This window comes from Saccopteryx leptura, chromosome 6, assembly GCF_036850995.1.
Source record: "Saccopteryx leptura isolate mSacLep1 chromosome 6, mSacLep1_pri_phased_curated, whole genome shotgun sequence".
NCBI lineage: Eukaryota > Metazoa > Chordata > Mammalia > Chiroptera > Emballonuridae > Saccopteryx > Saccopteryx leptura.
Window position 1 is genome coordinate 122,020,158 of NC_089508.1, and position 25,913 is coordinate 122,046,070.

Genomic DNA, 25,913 nt, shown 5'->3' on the forward strand with positions numbered 1-25,913 from the left:
GGGGTGGAGAAGCAAATGGGCGCTTCTCCTATGTGCCCTGGCCGGAAATCGAACCTGGGTCCCCAGCACGCCAGGCCGACGCTCTACCGCTGAGCCAACCGGCCAGGGCGTTGCATGCTCTAGTTTTTATGCAATTTTAATTTCTTTTTTGTTACAGTTAATGGCATGCATTGGTTTTTAAATTGGAATTAAAGGGCAATGACTCTTGATTGAACATAACCAGAAGGCAATTAATGTTTTACAAACATCACTTTTACATAATTATAGTTGTTTTGAAATGTAAAAAATTATTACCTGATAAAAAAAAAAACACCCTTGTATTTTGTTTCAAGATTGAATCATGGCTTCTTCGAGTAGGCGTAAATATAAGAATAGTCCTGACACCTTCTGTTATATATGTGGCTGTTACACACTTCAACGTCAAAGGCACAATATTTCATCATTTGTGACACGTGCATATATTGCCTATTTTCAAGTTCCCCTTGGCGATCAAGACAAGAATTGGGCTCCTCATATTGTGTGTCATAATTGTGAGGAAATGCTTCATGACCGGACAAAAGGAAAACGCAAAGGAATGCCTTTTGGTATTCCCATGGTTTGGCATGAACCTAAGGACCACAGCAGTGACTGTTATTTCTGTCTGATCCATACAAAGGGCACCAGCAAGAAAAAGCGGCATATGATCGCATATCCTAATATTCCTTCAGCAATACGACCTATCCCACATTCTGAGACACTCCCAGTTCAATGGCTTTATTTCTTCTAAGGACGAAGAAAGTGAACATGGTGATCAAGTAGATGCATGAGGAAATGGTTGTAGAATCTGAAGGATCTTCTTCTGATGCCAAGCAGTCATTAACCCCTCAGCAATTTAGCCAACATGAATTGAATGACTTAGTAAGAATAACATAAAAATTGTCCTCCACTTTCTGAAGTATGAAGAGCATAACTAGATCATTTGTGTGGATCTTAAAATGGTAAATTTCCTGCTAGAACAACAGAGAGGTTTCACGAAGTATCCTTGCTTTCTGTGTTTGTGGGACAGCCAGGAAACACTGGACACAGAAGGAGTGGCAGAAACGTGAAGCTCTGGAAGTAGGGATGCAAAATATGGTGAATAAACCTGTAGTTAATCGAGAAGGATCATTTTCCCCCCACTTTACATCAAACTTGGCTTAATGAAGCAGTTCGTTCAGGCTTTGAATAGAGAAAGTGAATGCTTTCAACATATTTCTGCTTTTCCTGCCTTGTCTTTCAAGAAGATAAAAGCAGGTGTATTCGATGAACCTCAAATTCGAACCCTCATACATGACGAAGAATTTGCCAAGAAGATGAATAAGGAGGAGAAAGCAACATGGCAGTCTTTTGTGGCAGTTACAAAGAACTTCCTTGGCAATAAAAAAGCAGAAAACTATGAACTTCTGGTTCAAAGGATGCTGTTGGCTTTCCACGACATTGGATATAACATAAGCGTTAAGATTCACTTCCTGAACAGTCTCATCTTGATAAGTTTCCAGAAAATCTTGGAGCTGTTAGTGATGATCAAACTATTGCTGGAGCATCAAACAAGATTGTCCTCAACAAGTACACAAATGCAAATTTTTGCCTGAATAGGATTTAAATAAGTTTTGTACAAATTTTATGATTAAAATATGTGTTTTAATATGTTCTATTTCAGGCCCTGGCTGGTTGGCTCAGTGGTAGAGCGTCGGCCTGGCGTGCAGGAGTCCCAGGGTCGATTCCCGGCCAGGACACACAGGAGAAGCGCCCATCTGCTTCTCCACCCCTCCCCCTCTCCTTCCTCTCTGTCTCTCTCTTCCTCTCCCACAGCCAAGGCTCCATTGGAGCAAAGTTTGCCAGGCACGCTGAGGATGGCTCTGTGGCCTCTGCCTCAGGTGCTAGAATGGCTCTCATTGCGGCAGAGCGATGCCCCTGATGGGCAGAGCATCGCCCCCTGGTGGGCATGCCGGGTGGATCCTGGACAGGCGCATGCGGGAGTTTGTCTTACTGCCTCCTCGTTTCCAACTTCAGAAAATAAATAAATAAAATAAAAAAATATGTTCTATTTCAAAATTCTAGACAAATTCTGATGCAATCATATCTTTTAGTGCATTAGTGTATTTACTGCATTATATAAATTATTATATTTTCGGCCCTGGCCGGTTGGCTCAGCGGTAGAGCGTCGGCCTGGCATGCGGGGGACCCGGGTTCGATTCCCGGCCAGGGCACATAGGAGAAGCGCCCATTTGCTTCTCCACCCCCGCCCCCTCCTTCCTCTCTGTCTCTCTCTTCCCCTCCCGCAGCCAAGGCTCCATTGGAGCAAAGATGGCCCAGGTGCTGGGGATGGCTCCTTGGCCTCTGCCCCAGGCGCTAGAGTGGCTCTGGTCGTGGCAGAGCGACGCCCCGGAGGGGCAGAGCATCGCCCCCTGGTGGGCAGAGCATCGCCCCTGGTGGGCGTGCTGGGTGGATCCGGGTCGGGTGCATGCGGGAGTCTGTCTGACTATCTCTCCCCGTTTCCAGCTTCAGAAAAATACAAAAAAAAAATTATTATATTTTCACAAAGATGATGCCCAAGAAGACATTCTACTTCATTATGTTAAACTAAATGTTGAAAATTTTACAATAAGATGAAAACCTAAAATCTTGAATTGCAAAAAACCTGTAGTTTACAGAGAAAAACTAATGTCAGATTTGAGATCAGCACACTCGAATTAGGTAAGAACAAGTGTTTTTGTGAACGAAACAAAAATTTTGTTCCCCAGTGAAATCTATTTCTCTGTTGCCTTTTTGTCCTAAAATTAAAAAGGAAAAAAAAAAAAAACTAACATAACCTTCAACAACTCTGTTATACTATACAATAGAAACTTACAACTAAGAATAAAACAGTAAGTAGATCCCTATAGAATATCATTCTTCTTAGATATATTTATTATCCAAAGAGGAGTAATAATTAAATGCCATTGTGAAAATATATATCCGTACCACCAAAGAGTCAAATGACCAAAATAATTTACAATTATTTATAGCCTACTTGATGTTAATTGTTAGTTTTATTTAATACGGAGAACAAACTGAATTAGTTGCATGAAGGAGGATAAAATTAGAACTTACAGCAATTAATTTTTAAGTTCTGAAATCTAGTACACTGGATCATGCATTTCTACAACACATTTTACTAATCTGAACTATCATATATAAAAGTCTCAAGACCTGGCCTAGTAGCTCAGGTGATTAGAGTGTTGTCCTGATATACTGAGGGTGTGGGCCCGATCCCTGGTCAGGGCACATACAAGAATCCACCAATAATTACCTAAATAAGTGAAACAACAAACCAATGTTTCACTCTCTCTCCGCTTCTGATCCCTCTAAAATCAATAAAATAAAAATACAAAAGCCATTATTACTCAAACTTTTAATGAGGTTGTTCCAAAATGGAAGAACCATTCACTACTAAAGAAATTACATTAATCATCTGTGCAGAAAGCTACCCATAGTCTTAAGCTATTTAGAACAAATTTGATAATGATACAGTACCTATAAAATGTCAGGTACTGTCTTGGAGCTTTATTATTTTCAAAGTCCAACCCATGTCCAGTATATTATCATATGTCATGTCATATACATGTCATCCAGTGAGTATATTAAAACAAACAATGAATAAACAGAGACTTTTTAATCTCCAAATAAAATACATCCTTTATATCAAATGAAAATCTTGCAGGAAATAAATTGAGAGCAATCCTTACTGGTCAGCACTTATAGGATGTTTTATATTTTAAAGTACATTATATTGTGAATAGTATTTACTAAATTACTACAGTGTGTTGTGTAAAACAAATAAAGTCAACAAATTGTATTTTGAATTTCATTAATATGATTTGAATGTGTCTGGCAAAAACAAAACTTCACATGAAATTGATGTTTCTATAATTTGATAAACTCATGAAATTCACATATTACTTTAGTAAGATGAAAATATCATAAATTTTAATGGAATTCAAAAAATTATAAATCTTATCACTTTTTTTTTACAGAAGTCAGATAAATCTGTATTGTCAGATAAAAGTGCATATTATCCAACTGATAAAATTTTCATTAGGGAATGTATTTTGCATTTCAATAAAACAAGGCTGACAGAGGTTTAAATAAAATATTCCTGATTTTTCTGCTTTCGATATTAAATATTTAACTGATTTACACTTTTAAAAGATAATATACCTAAGTTCAAATTTAGAATAAAAATATGTATTCACATCTCTTGAGAACCTCCATTTAAAAAGGATTACCAGAGGACAAGATGGCAATAAAGTAGGCGGATGTACCAACTTCCACCTCCCAGAACCAAAGTGGATTACAACTTATTTTTAAAATGATTATCTGGAAAAACCAACTTTGGACTAAACTAAGAGGACTCTTTAACCAAGGAACACTGAAGAAGCCACACTGAGACTGGTAGGAAAAGCAGAAACGTGGAGAGGGCTGCCCAGCTCCCCAGAGTGAAAGGCAGCCTGGACAGACTCGCATGGCGGAAGTGAGTTTAGCAGAGAAGGGAGGGTCCTGAGCCCCAGGAACAAAGCCCCAGCCTGCAGCCCCAGAGCCTAGAAGAGGCGTATGGACAGAATTTAGCTGGAAACAAGTCAGGATACTGTTTGTGAGAAACAGAATGATTTCTCAGACCCAGGATTCTTCTTAAAGGGACCGCAGAGAAAACCTTTCTCACAACCACTCACCCGGGGTTCCAGGGGATGGGGAGAGAGGAGAGGACTGGAGTAGCAGGAAAAGAATGTAATCTAGGAGGCACAGGGAGAAACACTTTGAGGGACAACCACCCTAACCCCTGGGCTGAGTCACTCCCCAAATCTGAAGTGAATATTTCCCCTGGAAACAGCAATACCAGCAAAGGGAAGCAGGACACCAGCCAAACAAGCTCTCCTGCGGCACTCAGAGCAGAATCGCTTAGAAGGAGGGAGCTTTCAACTCTACTGTATTGAGTGTTAGGATCTGAACTGTAGCGCCCCCACCCACACGGCTGAGGGCTCCTCCAAGGGTGGGCAGCAGTGGGACACAGAAGCACAGTTCACTCCACAAGGACTGAAACCAGCTGGCCACAATTGAGGCCCAGGTGTGATCTCAGTCTTGCCGGGCTGGGGCAGAGGGGGCGCGCAAAAGTGGTCAAGCCCAGCTGTGGGCCACCTGCAATCCAGCCTGCAGAGAAAGGGAGGGAGGCCCGGAAGGGGCAGAGACCCACCCTTGAGCAAGGGCACAGGAGCGCAGCCTCACCTGTCCCACAGGAACCTAGGCTTACAACCTGACTCGGGAGCCAGCTCCTCCCACGTGGGTGGAGCAAAAGCCCAGAACAGGCAGAGTCGCAGGCAGCCCTGCCTGGCAGGTGGAGCCAAGGCTTGCAGCCATCCCACGAGCAGACTCCTCCCTCAGGTGCGGGGCAAAAGCCCAGAATCAGGCAGAGACCCACAGCTGAGCAAAGGTGCTCACCCCTGCCTTCAAGGCCAAGGCTTGCGGCAGGGCACGGCACATAACCTCACCCACGGGGGCGGGGCAAAGGCTGAGGCCACCAAGGCTTGTACACCCAAGCCTGTGATCACAGCCCCTCTGTTGAAGAAGAGGCAGAAACCACAGCAACAGCAACAGTGGGCTGGCACCAGCAACCCCCATACCCGAACACCCTAGGCAGCAGCAGCAGAAGGGGTGGCGGGACTGCAGAGAGACCACACACAGGGAACACAGAGGGCACACCCAGTGGATTTCAGTGGCCAAAACCTTCTTTTACACAAACAAAATGGGAAGGCAGAGAAATGCAACACAAATTAATCAAGCAAAATCCCCAGAAAAGGACCTGAATGAGTCAGATATAACCAAATTACCAGATGCAGAATTTAAAATAACAATAGTTAGGATGTTCAAAGATCTTAGAACAACAACAGATGGTCATTACAAACACTGAAATAAAGAGATAGCAAATATAAAAAAGGACATTGAAATAATAAAAAAGAATGTCAGAAATGAAAAATACAATATCAGAAATAAAGAACACAATGGAAGGAATTAAAAGCAGGATGGATGAAGCTGAGGATCAAATGAGCAAGTAGGAGGACAAGATAAATGCACAGAAGCAGAGCAGAAAAAAGAAAAGAGACTCAAAAACTCTCAGGAAACTCTAAAAGAGCTCTGTGACAACATGAATAGAAATAACATCCACATCATAGGGGTTCCTGAAGAAGAAGAGAAAAAACAAGGGATAGAGACTTTGTTCAAACATTTCATAGCTGAAAACTTCCTTAAATTAAGTAAGGAAAATGTCTCACAAATTCAAGAAGCACAGAGCCTGACCTATGGTGGCGCAGTGGATAAAGCGTCTACCTGGAATGCTGAGGTCGTCTGTTCAAAACCCTGGGCTTGCCTGGTCAAGGCACATATGGGAGTTGATGCTTCCTGCTCCTCCCCCCTTTCTCTCTCTCTCTCTCTCCTCTAAAATGAATAAATAAATAAAAATAAAAATAATTCAAGAAGCACAGAGAACTCTATTAAACAAAACCCAAGGAAATCTACATCAAGACACATCATAATTAAAATACTAAAGCTAAGTGATAAAGACAAAATATTAAAAGCTGTTAGAGAAAAAAAGGCTATCACCTACAAAGGAGATCCCATAAGGATGACTTCCGACTTCTCAACAGAAACACTTGACCCAGAAGGGAATGGCAAGAAATATTCAAAGTAATGCAGAACAAGAGCATACAATCAAGACTACTTTATCCAGCAGGGCTATCATTTAAAATTGAAGGAGAAATAAAAAGATTTCCAGACAAAAAAAACACAAGGAATTCACTACAACCAAACCAAGGCTGCAAGAAATGCTAAGGGGTCTGTTGTAAACAGATCAAATAGGAAAAAGAATATAGCGGAAGAGGAATACAGTTTTAAAAAATAAAATGGCAGCCTGACCAGGCAGTGTGCAGTGGATAGAGCGTTGGACTGGGATGACAAAGACCCAGGTTTGAGACCCTGAGGTCGCCAGCTTGAGTGCGGGCCCATCTGGTTTGAGCAAAAGCTCACCAGCTTGGACCCAAGGTCGCTGGCTCAAGCAAGGGGTTACTCAGTCTGCTGAAGGCCCGCGGTCAAGGCACATATGAGAAAGCAGTCAATGAACAACTAAGGTGTTGCAATACGCAACAAAAAACTAATGATTAATGCTTCTCATCTCTCTTCGTTCATGTCTGTCTGTCCCTGTCTATCCCTCTCTCTGACTCTCTGACTCTGTAAAAATTAAATAAAATGGCAATAAACAACTAAACATCAATAATAACCTTAAATGTAAATGGATTAAATGATCCGATCAAAAGACATAGGGTAGCTGTGTGGATAAGAAAACAGGACCCATACATGTGCTGTCTACAAGAGACACACCTTAAAACAAAAGATGCACATAGACTAAAGATAAATATATGGAGAAAAATATTTCACGCAAATGGAAATGAAAAAAAAAAGCTGGAGTAGCGATACTTATATCAGACAAAATGGACTTTAAAACAAAGGCTATAATAAGAGATAAAGAAGGTCATTACATAATGATAAAGGGAGCAATCCAATAGGAAGATATAACCATTATAAATATCTACGCACCTAATATAGGAGCACCTAAATATATAAAACAGACTTTGATGGATTTAAAGGGTGAGATCAACAGCAATACTATAATAGTAGGAGATTTCAATACCCCACTAACATCACTAGATAGATCCTCAAGAAAGAAAATTAACAAAGAAACAGCAGACTTAAAGGACACACTAGATCAACTCGAGTTAATAGATATCTTCAGAACTTTTCACCCCAAAACAGCAGAATATACATTCTTTTCAAGTGCTCATGGTACAATCTCTAGGATAGACCACATGTTAGGGCACAAAAGCGGTCTCAACAAATTTAAATAGATTGAAATCATATTGAGCACTTTCTCTGATCACAATGGCATGAAAGTAGAAAATCACAACAAAAAACTGAAAAATACTCAAACACTTTGAAACTAAATAGCATGGTATTAAATATCGAATGGGTTAACAATGAGATCAAAGAAGAAATAAAAATTCCTAGAAATGAACAATAATGAGCATACATCAACTCAAAATTTATGGGACACAGCAAAAGCATTCCTGAGAGGGAAGTTCATAGCATTACAAGCATACCTTAAGAAGCTAGAAAAAGCTCATATAAACAACTTGACCCTGAATCTAAAAGAATAGAAAAAGAACAGCAAGTAAAGCCCAAATGTAGTAGAAGGAAGGAAATAAAAAAGATCAAAACAGAAATAAATGACATAGAGGTTAAAGAAACAATACAGCAGATCAATGAAACTAGGAGCTGATTCTTTGAAAAGGTAAACAAGATCAATGAACCTTTAACCAGACTCACCAAGAAAAAAAGAGAGAGGACTCAAATAAATAAAATTAGAAATGAGGCCCTGGCCGGTTGGCTCAGCGGTAGAGCATCGGCCTGGCGTGCGGGGGACCCGGGTTCGATTCCTGGCCAGGGCACATAGGAGAAGCGCCCATTTGCTTCTCCACCCCCCTCCTCCTTCCTCTCTGTCTCTCTCTTCCCCTCCTGTAGCCAAGGCTCCAGTGGAGCAAAGATGGCCCGGGCGCTGGCGATGGCTCCTTGGCCTCTGCCCCAGGCGCTAGAGTGGCTCTGGTCGCGGCAGAGCGACGCCCTGGAGGGGCAGAGTATCGCCCCCTGGTGGGCAGAGCTTCGCCCCTGGTGGGCGTGCCGGGTGGATCCCGGTCGGGCGCATGCGGGAGTCTGTCTGACTGTCTCTCCCTGTTTCCAGCTTCGGAAAAATACAAAAAAAAATAATAATAAAAAAATAAAAAATAAAATTAGAAATGAGAGTGGAGAAATAACAACTGACACAACAGAAATACAAAATATTGTAAGAAAATACTATGGAGAACTGTATCCCAAAAAACTAGACCACCTTGATGAAATGGACAAATTCCTTGAAACTTATAATCTTCCAAAAATTAATCTGGAAGAATCAGAAAACCTAAACAGACTGATTACACAAAATGAGATCAAAACAGTTATCAAAAAACTCCCAAAAAAGAAAAGTCCTGGGCCTGATGGCTTCACAGGTGAATTCTACCAAATATTCAAAGAAGAACTAACTCCTATCCTTCTCAAGCTATTTCAAAAAATTCAAGAGGAAGAAAGACTTCCCAGCTCCTTTTATGAGGCGAGTATAATTCTGATTCCAAAACCAGGCAAAGACAACACAAAGAAAGAAAATTATAGGCCAATATCCCTGATGAATTTAGATGCTAAAATCCTCAACAAAATATTAGCAAACCGGATCCAGCAATATATGAAAAAAATCATACATCATGATCAAGTATATGTATTCTTGGGAGGCAAGGCTGGTACAATATTTGCAAATCAATCAATGTGATTCATCACATAAACAAAAGGAAGGGGAAAAACCACATGATAATTTCAATAGATGCAGAAAAAGCATTTAATAAAATCTAGCACCTATTCATGATCAAAAGTCTCAGCAAAGTGGGAATACAGGGAACATACCTCAATATGATAAAGGCCATCTATGACAAACCCACAGCCAACATCATACTGAATGGGCAAAAATGAAAAACAATCCCCTTAAGATCAGGAGCAAGGCAGGGATGCCCTCTTTCACCACTCTTATTCAACATTGTTCTGGAAGTCCTAGCCATAGCAATCAGACAAAAAAAAAGAAATAAAAGGCATCTAAATTGGAAAAGAAAACTATCATTATTTGCAGCTGATATGATATTGTATATAGAAAACCCTAAAGTCTCAGTCAAAAAACTACTGGATGGACCTGATAAATGAATTCAGCAAGGTGGCAGGATATAAAATTAATACTCAGAAATCAGAGGCATTTTTATACACTAACAACGAACTGTCAGATAGAGAAATTAAGGAAGCAATCCCCTTCATCATTGCAACCAAAAAAATAAGGTACCTAGGAATAAATTTAACCAGGGAAATTAAAGATTTGTACTCAGAAAATTATAAAACATTGATAAAAGAAATCAGGGAAGATACAAACAAGTGGAAGCATATACTGTGTTCATGGTTAGGAAGAATAAACATCATTAAAATGTCTATATTACCCAAAGAAATTTATAAATTCAATGCAATACCAATTAAAATACCAATGACATACTTCAAAGGTATAGAACACATATTCCAAAACTTTATATGGAACCAAAAGAGAACACAAATAGACTCAGCAATCTTGAAAAGGAAGAATAAAGTGGGAGGTATCACACTTTCTGATATCAAGTTATACTACAAGGCCATTGTACTCAAAACAGCCTGGTACTGGCATAAGAACAGGCATATAGATCAATGAAACAGAACAGAGAACCCAGAAATAAACTCACACCTTTATGGACAACTGATATTTGACAAAGGAGGTAAGAGCATACAATGGAGTAAAGACAGCCTCTTCAACAAATGGTGTTGGGAAAATTGGACAGCTACCTGCAAAAAATTGAAACTAGACCATCAACTTATACCATTCACAAAAATAAACTCAAAATGGATAAAAGACTTAAATGTAAGCCGTAAAACCATAAGCCTCTTAGAAGAAAACATAGGCAGTAAGCTCTCTGACATCTCTCGCAGCAATATATTTGCCCATTTATCTCCACGGGCAAGTGAAATAAAAGACAGGATAAACAAATGGGACTATATCAAACTAAAAAGATTTTGCACAGCTAAAGACAATAAGAACAGAATAAAAAGACAAACTACACAATGGGAGAACATATTTGACAATACGTCTGATAAGGGGTTAATAACCAAAATTTATAAAGAACTTGTAAAACTCAACACCAGGAAGACAAACAATCCAATCAAAAAATGGGCTAAAGAAATGAATAGACACTTCTCCAAAGAGGACATACAGATTGCCAATACGCATATAAAAAATGCTCAACATCACTAATCATTAGAGAAATGCAAATTAAAACCACAATGAGATACCACCTCACACCAGTCAGAATGGTGCTCATCAACAAAACACAGAATAAGTGCTGGCGAGGATGTGGAGAAAAGGGAACCCTCCTGCACTGCTGGTGGGAATGCAGACTGGTGCAGCCACTGTGGAAAACAGTATGGAGATTCCTCAAAAAATTAAAAATCAAACTGCCTTTTGACCCAGCTATCCCACTTTTGGGAATATACCCCAAGAATACCAGAGCACTGTTTCAAAAGGAGAAATGAACCCCCATGTTTATGGCAGCATTGTTCACAATAGCAAAGATCTGGAAACAGCCCAAGTGTCCATCAGTGGACGAGTGGATTAAAAAGCTTTGGTACATGCAGTGTGTCTGTAAAGTCATGGTGCACTTTTGACCGGTCACAGGAAAGCAACAAAAGATGACAAAAATGTGAAATCTGCACCCAATAAAAGGAAAACCCTCCCAGTTTCTGTAGGATGATGTGGCAGCATGTGCACATGCACAGATGATGATGTAACACCATGTATACAGCGGAGTAGCCCACAGCCATGCCAGTCGAGATGTGGACGGTACAGAGGAAAGTTCAGTGTGTTCTGTGTCTCGCTAAATTCAAATCTGTGACTAAAGTGCAACGTGAATATCTGCACGTTTATAAAGAAGTGCCACCACATAGGAATAACATTACTCGGTGGGATAAGCAGTTGAAGGAAATCGGCAGTTTGGTGGAGAAACCCCGTTCTGGTAGGCCATCAGTCAGTGACGAGTCTGTAGAGGCTATACGGGATAGCTACCTAAGGAGCCCTAAAAAATCTGTGCGTGAGCCCACATCGAACTGCACTGAATAGGTACGAAACTGGGAAAGTTTTCCTTTTATTGGGTGCAGATTTCACATTTCTGTCATCTTTTGTTGCTTTCCTGTGACCGGTCAAAGGTGCACCATGACTTTACGGACACACTGTATATACCATGGAATACTACTCAGCCATAAAAAATGATGACATCAGATCATTTACAACAACATGGATGGACCTTGATAACATTACACTGAGCAAAATAAGTATATCAGAAAAAACTAAGAACTATATGTTCCATACATAGGTGGTACATAAAAATGAGACTCAAAAACCTGGATAAGAGTGTGGTGGTTATGGGTGGGGGGAGAGGGAGGGAGTTGGGGAAGAAGAGGGGCACATAGAAAATCAGTTAGAATGTGACGGAAGACAATTGGACTTTCGGTGATGGGAATGCAGCATAATCAAATGTCAAAATAACCTAGAGATGTTTTCTCTGAACATATGTACCCTGATTTATCAATGTCACCCCATTAAAATTAACAATAAAAAAAAATAAATGAAAAGGATTACCTTTCCTAAAAATTAATTTAAAAATTTTAAATTTGAAACATCAAAATTTGCCATGTTTGTAATGTCGCATCATATAGATATATGTGCATATGCCATGTCAATAGCCGTCAATTTATTTTAAGACAATTCCATTTTCAAAGATAGTTTAAGCTGATTGCTTGATAGAATTAAATAACCAAACAGAATTAAAGAAACAAAAATTCTAACTAGTTCTGGCCCAAAGTATGGAATCCAAGTAAACTAGGATTTACTTCTCAGTTACTTGCTAACACAAGGAGAAAAATGCATCATTGCAGTCCCAAAAAACAATATTAAAGCCATGTAAGTGAATTGCTCAATGTCTAATTTTGCTCTTTGAGCTATAATTTAACACAGCACTTTGATGCTGTCGGTTAGCATTGTTTTTTTTTTTTAATTTAATTTATTATTATTATTTTTTTACAGAAACAGAGAGAAAGTCAGAAAGAGGGATAGATAGGGACAGACAGACAGGAACAGAGAGAGATAAGAAGCATCAATCATCAGTTTTTCATTGTGACACTTTAGTTGTTCATTGATTGCTTTCTCATATGTGCCTTGACCGTGGGGCTACAGCAGACTGAGTAACCCCTTGCTTGAGCCAGTGACCTTGGGTCCAAGCTGGTGAGCTTTTGATCAAATCAGATGAGCCCGTGCTCAAGCTGGTGACCTCGGGGTCTCGAACCTGGGTCCTCTGCATCCCAGTCGGAAGCTCTATCTATTGTGCCACTGCCTGGTCAGGTCAGTTAGCAGTTTAATTTTTTTTTAATTTTTTTTTTTTTTTTTGTATTTTTCTGAAGCTGGAAACGGGGAGAGACAGTCAGACAGACTCCTGCATGTGCCCAACCGGGATCCACCCGGCGAGCCCAACAGGGGGCGACGCTCTGCCCACCAGGGGGCGATGCTCTGCCCCTCCGGGGCGTTGCTCTGTTGCGACCAGAGCCACTCTAGCGCCTGGGGCAGAGGCCAAGGAGCCATCCCCAGCGCCCGGGCCATCTTTGCTCCAATGGAGCCTCGCTGCAGGAGGGGAAGAGAGAGACAGAGAGGAAGGAGAGGGGGAGGGGTGGAGAAGCAGATGGGCGCTTCTCCTGTGTGCCCTGGCCGGGAATCGAACCCGGGACTTCTGCACGCCAGGCCGACACTCTACCACTGAGCCAACCGGCCAGGGCCAGTTAGCATTGTTTAAAAGATGGCAGTCCCAAGTAAGCAAACACTTATCAGTAATTTAATCACCCCTCTGTAGATATAAAAATTAAAAATGTCAGTTCGAAACTCTGGGCTTGCCTAGTCAGGGCACATATGGGAGTTGATGCTTCCTGCTCTCTCCCTTCTCTATCTCTCTCTCCCCTCTCTAAAAAAAATGAATCAAAATCTTAAAAAAAAAAAAAAAAAAGCAATCAAATTAGGACTCTGAATACAATGGGACTGTTGTCAATTGAGAACTCAAATAGATTCACCATGTCAGTTAATGGCAGTAGAGGGGAAAAGACTTCTTTAGTAATTAATTACACTCAAATATATATGTGGCTATATAATTTTTCAAATATTATTTTACACTGCATTTGAAATAAATATATGTGTTAAAAAATGAATATATTTTATAGTATTTTTATATTTAATTACAATGAGGTTTTATTTTCTCTTAACTTACACTTACGCTTTAGGATTTACATTAGTTACAGAGATGCCTTTCTGACAATTGTTCATAAACAAAATTCTAGGTAAAATAAAATAATAATTTTTCAATTTAACTGTACTTAGGAAAATCATTATTTAAATATGCTCAATTGGAATCCTATTATAAAAATAGTTACTAAATAACTCTTCCCTAATTTATCTGTTTTGTATATTTTTATATCAGCATATTAGTTTGTCTGTAAATGTGGTTAACACAAGTCTTAACCTTTCACAGATATTGATTCAAAATCAGTGATTCATTTTTCTTATTCACTCTTTCTCAGTAAGGAAAGCTTTCATTTGTATTTACTAAAAGATATGTTGATATTATCTGAAAATATTGGCTGTTTTAGCAATTTCTCCAACATCCAGAAAATAGGGCCTGTGGCTTTAGCTGAACTTCTCCTTAGAGTCTTTTTTTTTAAACCAATTTTACACTACATCAGGCTGGTTTTCATTGAATTAATATTATACTGTTTTGGAACAATAAACTTTGTTTATATAATATATCTTTCTATGAAACTTAAATATTTTCTAAATATTTTAATAAAAGTCCCTTAAAACTAATTATAATTGTATAAATGTCCTATTTTCATTTGACTACTCACCAAATGTTTCATATTTAGAAATTCTCCGAACATTATGATTTGAAATTATAAATAAAGTCTATTAAAACTCCAGGATGCTCTGGAGTTTCTATATATATGCTTTAAAATATTTTTATATATTTATATTTTGAATTTTCTATATTCCTGGGCCTGATATTGATTTGATTTGTTTAGTCTTCTTTACAATTATTCTACCTACTTTTTCACAGTATTCCTTTAGGATCTAACAAGTTTAGAACAAAATAATTTTCTCTTTAATCTTTCCCAATTTAGTCATGAAACACATTACACCAACACCTTTCTCATTTACAAAGATTTAGAATCTAAAGGACAGAAGAGCCCTGGCCGGATAGCTCCATTAGCCAGAGCTTTTTATCTCAAAGTACAGGAGTTGCTGGTGTGATTCTCTAGTCAGGGCAGATACAGAAACAGATTGATGTTCCTGTTTCTGTCTCCTTTCCTCACTCTAAATTAATAAATAAAAATTAAAAAAATAAAGGAAAGAAAGAGATCACATTTTGGAGGATATTTAGAAATGACATAGTTCAAGAAATTCAAGAAAATCAACCAGTTCTAATGGAAATGTGTTTTTTTCTGAGTTTGCAACGTTGAAACTTTTCTTGTGAAAGTTTTCTGTCATTCTAGGGTTCAGTTGTTTTTGTATTATTGGAAAATATTTACAGAGTTCCTAATCTGTCCATCACAGAGACATCAGAACAGAAATGTGGGAAAGTCATGTTATATAATTTTGTGGGTTTTTTGTGGCAGAGAGAGTCAGAGACAGGGACAGACAGACAGGAAGGGAAAGAGATGAGAAACATCAATTCTTCATTGCAGTTCCTTAATTGTTCATTGATTGATTTCTCATATGTGCCTTGATGAAGGGGAGGTGGCTACAGCAGACGTAGTGACACCTTGCTTGAGCCAGCGATCTTGGGTCGATGCTGGTGAGCCTTGCTCAAACCCAATAAGCCTGCGCTCAAGCTGGCGACCTCAAGGTCTCAAACCTGGGTCCTCCACGTCCCAGTCCAACACTCTATCCACTGCGTCACCGCCTGGTCAGGCTATAATTCTTTACTTAAAAAAAAAAATAATCCACGTGTTTTTATTCATAGGAGTGCTAGATTCCTGGGCATCTAGATCAGGAAGCAGCCTATGATATTCTTTGTTCTGTTGACCTCTGTTAATCCCAAAATTGAAATAGTTGAGTGAGAGGGTTAAAAACCTGAGTTTCCTTATTATGTTGTATGCTTAAAGAAAACTGTTGTTAAATTAGCATAGTTCTTCTTGTGGGGTAAAGGGGGGGGGGGTGGAATACAGACCTAAAATAAAATATCTTTTAAGAATTAAGACTATTAGCCTGACCTGTGGTGGCACAGTGGATAAAACATCAACCTGGAATGCTGAGGTCGCCGGTTCGAAACCCTGGGCTTGCCCAGTCAAGGCACAAATGGGAGTTGATGCTTCCTGTTCCTGCCCCCCTTCTCTCTCTCTCCCCTTTCTAAAATGAATAAATAAACATCTAAAAAATAATTAAGACTATTTTGAATTATTGAAGTTTTCCTTAGCATTCAACTATAGTATATAGTTATATTGGGAAGATGTCAATGAGCAAAAACCCTCATCTATCAGAATAATAATTCAGTGAGCATCATCTAAAATAGATTAATCAAAGCAGAACAATAGAACGATTTTATTTAGAAAATAGAGATAAATGCTAAAAGAAATTTGCTCTTGTATAAAAAAAAAAAAAAGAAAAAAATTATTGACCCTGGGACAGAGGTGGGAATAGAGATGAACAGAGGGGACAAATTTTTCATTGATTAAAAAGAAAAGGCTTGCCCTGGCCGGTTGGCTCAGAGGTAGAGCGTCGGCCTAGCGTGCGGAGGACCCGGGTTCGATTCCCGGCCAGGGCACATAGGAGAAGCGCCCATTTGCTTCTCCACCCCTCCGCTGCGCTTTCCTCTCTGTCTCTCTCTTCCCCTCCCGCAGCCAAGGCTCCATTGGAGCAAAGATGGCCCGGGCGCTGGGCATGGCTCTGTGGCCTCTGCCTCAGGCTCTAGAGTGGCTCTGGTCGCAATATGGCGACGCCCAGGATGGGCAGAGCATCGCCCCCTGGGGGGCAGAGCACCGCCCCTGGTGGGCGTGCCGGGTGGATCCCGGTTGGGCGCATGCGGGAGTCTGTCTGACTGTCACTCCCTGTTTCCAGCTTCAGAAAAATGAAAAAGAAAAAAAAAAAAAAAAAAAAAAAAAAGAAAAGGCTTAGCACTATTTATATTTTCAAACCTGTTTACATATACTACTTTCATAAAAAAATAAAATTGCCGCCCTGGCCTGTTGGCTCAGCGGTAGAACGTTGGCCTGGCGTGCGGGGGACCTGGGTTCAATTCCCGGCCAGGGCACATAGGAGAAGCGCCCATTTGCTTCTCCACCCCCCGCCCCCTCCTTCCTCTCTGTCTCTCTCTTCCCCTCCCGCAGCCAAGGCTCCATTGGAGCAAAGATGGCCCAGGCGCTGGGGATGGCTCCTTGGCCTCTGCCCCAGGCACTAGAGTGGCTCTGGTCGCAGCAAAGCAACGCCCCGGAGGGGCAGAGCATCGCCCCCTGGTGGGCAGAGCGTTGCCCCTGGTGGGCATGCCGGGTGGATCCCGGTTGGGCGCATGCGGCAGTCTGTCTGACTATCTCTCCCCGTTTCCAGCTTCAGAAAAATATAAATAAATAAATAAATAAATAAATAAATAAATAAAATAAAATTGCCCTGGCCATTTGTCTCAGTGGAGTAGCATCAGCCCAGCATGTGGATGTCCCAGGTTTGATTCCCTGTCAGGGCACACAAGAGAAACACCCATTTGCTTCTTCACCCCACCCCTCTCACTTCTCTCTGTCTCTCTCTCTTCCTCTCCTGCAGCCATTGCTTGATTGGAGTGAGTTGGCCCCAGGTGCTGAGAATGGCTCCATGGCCTCTTCCTAGGGCACTAAGAAGAGCTCCACTACTGAGCAACAAAGCAACACCCCAGTCGGGCAGAGCATGGTCCCCTAGTGGGCTTGCCGGTGGATCCTGGTTGGGGCACATATGGGAGTCTGTCTCTCTGCCTCCCCTCCTCTCACTGAATGAATTAAAACAAACAAACAAATAAATAAATAAATAAATAAATAAATAAATAAAATTAAAATTTATTTTAAATTATATAAAATTTATATAATACCTTAAGGTTTTCCTGAAACATTCATATATTTCCAATCATTCTTTTCCCTTGAGATTTTCATTTTATAATATTAAGATCTAAGTTCCAGGAACAAACTAAGTCCCAGAATAAATCAGAAATTGATAAAATAGTGGTTAATAATATTGATTATTGAGTATTTTAAGACTATGGATTCCTAGACATTTGTATTTATGAAAGTACATATCTTATTTGTACTTATAAATAAATATACTTTATGTTTAAAAATACATTATGTTAAAGGTTATACCAACCTGAGTGACTGTATCTGCTTTTTAACATCATAACTTTGGTTTCAGCTGTGGGATCATTTTCAAATGAAAATTCTTCTGTTTCATCATTTTCAAATACATTAATTTCCTCAAGTATCTTTTTGGGAACTGACATTTTTTTTTCCTTCTGGAAGTTCCAAGGGTTGTCAAGATTATATAAGAAATTTTTAAAATATGGTAAGGTATCAGAATCATCTGTTTTCTCTAAAGATCCTTCCTTGTCAAATTGATCTTCAGTTTCCATAATTTCTATTATTTTTATTTCTTGTTCCTTATCAGGGTCAAATCCATTTGTTGGGTGTTCATGTTTATCTCCTTTACCTCCTTCTTCATTTTTTCCATTATATATTGTAATTTTATCTTCATTGGCATATGCTAAGCCTAGCATACTAAAACCAAAATCAAACCAACTTGATTTGAGAGTTGAGTTATCATTAGTGATTGTGTCTTCCTTTTCTGATAATATTTCTGTACATGGAACTGTGGGTTCTTCCTCAGATGATATGGTATTAGGGACATCTTGTAGTGGTGGGCTGCTTTCTTTGGACAGTAATTCAAGCCCTGTATTCTCTCCCCCCAAACCTAAATAATTTGTAAATCCACTGCTAAACCAACCAGTTTGAGGATTGAGAATGTGATCTGACTCAGATGCTTCTAATTGTTTCTTTGGCACTAAACTGAATTCGGATTCAGATCTTTGTGTATGTTCTGTTTGGGGCTCACCATTATTTAATTCCTCTAGGTCATTCTCATCTTCTACTCCTATTTTTCTACTTTGAAATGAGCTTTCTTGTTCAGTAACTGATTCAAAAGTCATCCCTTCAGCTTGTTCCCTTCCAAATCCAAGCCATCCTTTCACTTCAGACACAGCTGAGGATGGTGGGACATAATCCACCTTTGGAATAGGATCCCATTTCACACTTCCAGCTTCTACTCCTTCCCAATTTTTTGAGTCACTAGTTTTACTGATATCATCAGGAGCCTCTGGTGATAGAAATTCATCTTCATACCAAGTATTTTCAGAAGCTGAGTAAAATCCAGGTTCTATCTGAAAATCACTTTCATCCACACTAGATTTTTGGTCTTTATCTTCTTCATATGGATATATATTTTCACCATCATCACTATGTAACTCACTGTTTTCATTTTCAAATGTGTAGCTTACTCCAAGCAGACAAAGAAAATCAGATTCCTAAAAGAAAAAAAAGTTTAATTGACATAAATATACTAAAATCCCTTGTTTCTCCCTAAATTATTTTAAATGGATGACTATGATTTTTCCAAGACAACCCAGCTAGCTCAATAGCAGAGCAAAAACTATAATCAGATCTCCTAATCTCAGACACTGTCAGTTGGATCACAACTGACTGATTCCTCATATTAATGATATAAACTTAAATGAAAATCAGTTTATAATAGGATTTCTTTGTTATCAAATAGTTGAAGAATTTGAGAAGCAGAGACAAGTCTTTGAGTGTATTCTGTATATAAAGTGATGAAAAGGCATACATGTCCATGAAATCTTGTTCCTCCTAAGAGGGCACCACATGTGGCTGTGTGGTAATTTGAGGGAGTTTCACAGCATGAAGTCACAGCTCAGACAGACCAGAGAACAGAGTCTTCGTGAAGGCATAGATAAAAGTTGCACTAAGACATTTAGACGTCTTTTATTGAGATATTACATATATAACCAATACAAGTAGGGATGCCCTTTTTCATCTCACAGAACAACCAAATCATCAAGAAGAAAAATGGAAAGCTATTTTTTTTTTAATCTGAAGGTAACTAACTGATACATACTGCTGTTTGGATAGCACCACTATAAAATGAGAATAATGTTTAGAATTATTAAAAATAAACTTCAGAATTGTAATTTTAAAGTATGTTTTTGGCACTGCAATATAGTGATTAAGAACAGAGTCCAGAGTCAAACTTTCTGGGTCCAAGTATTGACTCTGCTGTTTACTAGTTCTGTGACCTTGAGTCACAGAATTATGTGACCTCTCTATGCCTCAGTCTTGTCATCAGTACCTACCATAGAGGTGTGTTTTGATGATTAAATGAATCAAGTGCTTAGTATTTTAACTATTTCTAATATACACTAGCCTAACATAGATCAAGGTTACATTACCCCAGATGAGGCGGTAATACAAGGGTTTATCACAGTGGTTCTCAAAGTGTGCGCCCTAGAAGATTTCTAGGTGTGCCCTATAGTATTACAGAGAAATATGGAGTTTAGATTTTTGGGGGACAGAGGTGTGGGGAATTGGCTGTAAGCTGACAGTTTACCCAACCCTCCACCTCACTTGCCTGATTAGGTTTAGGTTGCAAAAGGCTGTTAAGCTATGGTGCTGGATTGTTTACACTACCCCCCATGTTCCCCAGAAAAACTGGAGGCAAGTTTCTTCTATCCTTTGTTTGGTGTAAAGTTAAGATGATATGTATGGTGGGGGTTTTCTGCACTTGCTAAAATTCTTGGGTTGCCTTGGAAACGTGATCAGAGACCATTGATTTGCTAATGGCCTCACTTTGCCCTATAAATAAAGCAAGATGAGGTTTTTGGGCATGCTTTGTTCTTGCCAGCAGCAATTACAGGGCTCTCCCGATCCCATATTTTCTTAATTCTGCACTGTTCCCACTCGGGACCTGGAATTACTAGCTGTGCTGGTTCACAGCATGGGCCCAGATATAAAAATAAATGTAGTTACTCTATTATACCATTTCATTAAGGAAACACCACTCTTTTTGTTAACACATCATTATTATGTTTATTATTAACACATCATTATATTATTTATAGATAAATACACCCAAATAAAATGGATAGATTTCTCAAAAAGAAGCATGATATTGAAGAATCTGATTCTAGAAGTGAGCAAATGTTAAGTGTAAATAAAATAGGACTTGAAGGCTGATGGGCAGAATTTAATTTATAGCATTTTCCATCACTTAACACTAAACAATATGATTGGATTGGAAACCCATTCATGGAAGCTTCAACTGATTTTGGTTTAACATTAACAGAAGAAGCCCTGGCCAGTTGGCTCAGTGGTAGAGCATTGGCCTGGAGTGCAGGAGTCCCGGGTTCGATTCCCGGTTAGGGCACACAGGAGAGGCGCTCATCTGCTTCTCCACCCCTCCCCCTCTCCTTCCTCTCTGTCTCTCTCTTCCCCTCCCACAGCCGAGGCTCCATTGGAGCAAAGATGGCCTGGGCGCTGAGGATGGCTCTGTGGCCTCTGCCTCAGGCACTAGAATGGCTCTTGATGCAATGGAGCGACGCCCCAGATGGGCAGAGCATCGCCCCTGGGTGGGCATGCCAGGTGGATCCCTTTTGGGCACATGCGGGAGTCTGTCTGACTGCCTCCCTGTTTCCAGCTTCGGAAAAATGAAAAAACAAAACAAAACAAAACAAAAAAAACAGAAGAAGAAGAACTGGCAGCTACATCCACTGATTGTGGATTGATGATTAAACATAAGAAATTGTCTCTTGAAGCCTTTCGGATTTCTATAAAAGAAGAATATGTGGCAATATCTAAAAAGCTTTGAACATTTTACTACAATTTTCAACATCCTATTTATGTAAATTAGGATTTTCTACCCTCAACATAATTAAGAGTAAAATGAGAGGAATTCTTCAATGTTCTGACAAGGAAATGAGAGTTTGTCTTTCAAATATATGCCCAAACATTGAAGAAATTGCTAGGACACATCAAGCTCATGTTCCTCATAAACACAAGAATGAAAAAACTTAACACATTCGTGCCGGGACCTGCCAAATTTACTAAATATATATTTTTTTAATATTTATTCATTTTAGAGAGAGAGAGAGACTGAGAGAGAGAGAAGGGAGGATGGGAGGAGCAGGAAGCATCAACTCCCATACGTGCCTTGACCAGGTAAGCCCAGGGTTTGGAACCAGGCCGATGCTTTATCCACTGCGCCAGCACAGGTCAGGCAAATTTACTAAATCTTACTAAGAATGTATCTCTATATATAAAAAGATAACTTTTATGTTTTTTTTATTTTAACCCTTATTTTTTAAAAATTCTAAAGAGCATAACTCAAAAAATGTAACATAAAAGCGTTTTTAATGTCAGAATAAATTTAATTTTGTCATATTTATTTCATTTAATTACCATAAAAGCACACTTGGACTTTATATATTGTTCTTTAATATTTGACTTAATTATTATAACACATTTCTCAGAAATTCGTATATAGTGTGCCTACAATTATTTGTAGAATTTTAAATGCACCCCAACTTCAAAAAGTTTGAGAACCACTGGTTTATCGGGAGAACTCTGACAGGACATCCCAGCTTCCGAATTCTTTATCCAATGAACTGAGACCTTTGCTGCAACTGCATCACAATTCAGCTTCTCTATCTGCCCAGGCCTTTCTTTTTCTTTGTTCCTTCACAGGTGCTATTTCCAAGAAAACTACCCAGTAAAATTCTTGGATGCAAAGGTCCATATCAGCCTGACCTGTGGTGGTGCAGTGGATAAAGTGTCGACCTGAAATGCTGAGGTCGCTGGTTTGAAAACCTGGGCTTGCCAGGTCAAGGCACATATGGGAGTTGATGCTTCCTGCTCCTCCCCCCTTTTCTCTCTTTCTCTTTCTCTCACTCTCCCTCTTCTCTCAAAAGTGAATAAAGGAAATCTAAAAACAAAAAACAAAACAACAAAAACAAAACAAAGGTCCATTTCAGAGTCTATTTCCTAGGAAACTTGACCTACAATTTGAGGCATCTGTATGTTTACTATAACGCTGCACTGTGCTGGAATTCTACAGTAAACAATAGGATAAAAGGTAATTAGAGATTGTGATAAATGCTATGGAGGAAATACAAGGAAGCTGTGATTAAGAAGGAGTAATTCTGTGAGAATCATCATGGAAGGCCTCTCTGAGTACTGATATTTAAACTGTGACCTAAGGGATACAAAGGAACTAGCCAAGTGAAGAACTTGTGAAAAGCATTCTGACTAGAGGGAATAGCCCATTTGGATCTCTGGGATGGGAAAAAGCTTGGCATATTGTAAGAACAATCAACAGCACAGTAAGTGAGGGGAGAGTGGCATAAGATAAGAGCAGCAAGGGGCAGGGTGGGGGCAGGGGCAAGAGAGATCATGTAGAACCAGGATAAGAAGTCAGGGCTTAATTCTAGGTTCAGTGGAAAGGCTTTAAACCGGTGTTTCCCAACGTGGGGCCCAAGCCCCACAGGGGGGCAATTCGATAGTTAAGGGGGGCAATTTGAAAATGGACTCGACACTACTTTAACTCTTTCGCCCCGGGCCATTTAAATGCAATGCTAGATATCGGTGCCAAATTTAACAAAAAATTCAATTCTTAAATAATTGCGGTAAATAATTATTAAGTATAATTTCGTTTGACGAGACCAAAATATCAACTGGGTGATCGGCGTCGTCAAGTAAACTTCTTCCTGGGTTCACCGCGGAGCGTGCCGTCTGCCGTGGGGAACCCCAGACGTTTTAAAAACTCGCTAAACAACGCAGTTATTCTCACCTAATTGGCCCATCGCAACTTCTGTAGTGTTCCACATCATTCAGTTGGTGTTAATTTGAAATAAGTGTCAGTCAAAACTGTTGTAAAAGCTCGTTGATTTAATAAATATACATATATATTGTACAGATATAATTGGTAAGTATTTGATTTTATTTTTATCAATATTAAACTCTTTATTAAGTACTTCTTGCATCGGGGCTAGAAAGCGCTAATATTTTATAAATATTATTGGGGCTATAATAGTGAATGCACGACAATTTTAATTTTAGAAGCATAACTTTCCAGAAAATTTTGTCAAGTGGAAAAAATATAGATACCTTTTGATTTGCGGTGGTAGTGTAGTAAATGTGTTATATACATTTAAATAAATATGAATTTTTAGTATACATTTACTCTATGTCACATTGAATATATTTTAACACATATTTTAATATTAGTTTTTCATTGATCTTATTTTTATTTCTTATAGCCCATAGTAAAATTAGTGGTGCAAGCAAGAAAAAAACTCGTCAATATTCGGAGGAATATTTAAAATTTGGTTTCATACCAACTGTTCATGATGAGCGGATTCCTTTTTGTCTTTTATGCCAGCAATGCTTGACCAACGAATCAATGAAACGAGGTCGTCTTGAGGCGCATTTGAAGGCAAAACATAGTGCTCATATTAATTCAGATTTGAGTTACTTTAAAACTTTAAAGAAAAATTTTTTAAAAAGAACAACATTAAAGTCTCTATTTACTGCTCATACTTCAACTAATAATCATGTTCTTGAGGCTACTTATTAAATTTCTTTATTCATCGCTAAAACTGGAGAAAATCACACTATAGGAGAGAATTTAATAAAACTGTCAATATCAGCATTTCTTAAAATGGTTCTTGAAAAAGATGACAAAGATGTAAAAGCTATGCCACTCAGTGACAATACTGTTAGCAGAAGAATAGACGAAATGAGTGAGGATATTGAAAAACAACTTATTGAAAAGCTGAAAACAAGAAAATTCTCCTTGCAAATGGATGAATCAACTTTGAGAGACAGTGAGGCAGTATTGATAACTTACATAAGATATATTGGTAAAGGACATTTTGCTGAAAAAATGTTGTTCTGTAAAAGATTAGAAAGCACCACTACCTCCAAAGATATATATAATAAGCTAAAAAACTACTTAGATGTCAATGATATACCAATGAAAAATATAACATCTTGTGCTGCAGATGGTGCTCCCAATATGATGGGCAAGAAAAATGGCTGCTTAAAATCGATGAAAGATGCGAATCCAGAAATGATTCTTGTGCATTGTGTTATTCATAGGGAAAACTTGGTAGCTAAAAACATCTCGCCTGTTCTGAATGAAGTATTACATACAGTAATAAAGTGTGTTAATGCTATTAAAGCTAGTGCCAAATGTGAGCGTCTTTTCAAGTTATTTTGTGAAGAACAAAATGAAGACCATGTGAGACTTTTACTTCATACTGAAGTAAGATGGCTATCTAAAGGAAACTGTTTGAAAAGATTTATGGAACTGTTTGATACTCTTAGTGATTTTTTAAGTGACAAACCTGAAATGAAGTATCTGTTAACAATAGATGGTAAAGCATTTGTGAGTTATTTAGCCGATATCTTTGAAAAACTAAATATATTAAATAAGCAACTTCAAGGAACAAATAAAACTCTTGTCAATGCAAAAGCAAAGATATTTGGTTTCATTACCAATATTGAGTTATGTCAGAAACATATTAACAACAAAAACTTTAAACAGTTTCATTGGCTTCAAAAATGTGAAGTAACTGATACCGCTTTACTTGTTATTGTCAATCATTTGAATATTCTATCGGCTGATTTAAAAGAAATATTTTCTGATTTAAAACAAATTGATTTCCCAACATGGATGATGCAGCCAATGTTAGTGGATTTGTCTGATATATCAAATATGCAGTATCAAGAAGAACACGCAGAATTGCAAAATGATGAGTCAGTTAAAGCTTTATTTAATATCAAAGGAGCGATGGCATGGCTTTGTGAGGAAACAGAAATCAAATACCCAAATTCAACCAAATGTGCAAGAAAACTATTGCTACCATTTCCATCTTCATTTTTAGCTGAATGTGGATTTAGCGCTGTAAATGATTTACTGGTAAAAAAAAGAAATCGGCTGGATATAACACAACGTGGAGACTTGAGACTAAAGCTAACCAAATTGGAACCTAATATAA

General features: G+C 38.9%; 1 protein-coding gene across 7 annotated transcripts in view; it reads right to left on the minus strand.

The window, feature by feature from the left end:
- MIA2 (MIA SH3 domain ER export factor 2) overlaps positions 1 to 25,913 on the minus strand; it is a 128,551-nt gene that overhangs the window by 95,184 nt on the left and 7,454 nt on the right. For 6 of the 7 annotated variants that reach the window (XM_066343221.1, XM_066343220.1, XM_066343223.1 and 3 more), the window contains exon 4: positions 18,161 to 19,370. The exons of the other annotated variant lie outside the window; for it this stretch is intronic. In XM_066343221.1, coding sequence (XP_066199318.1) covers positions 18,161 to 19,370 — 1,210 coding nt within the window. The remainder of the gene's footprint in view (positions 1 to 18,160; positions 19,371 to 25,913) is intronic. 7 annotated transcript variants of the gene reach the window in all.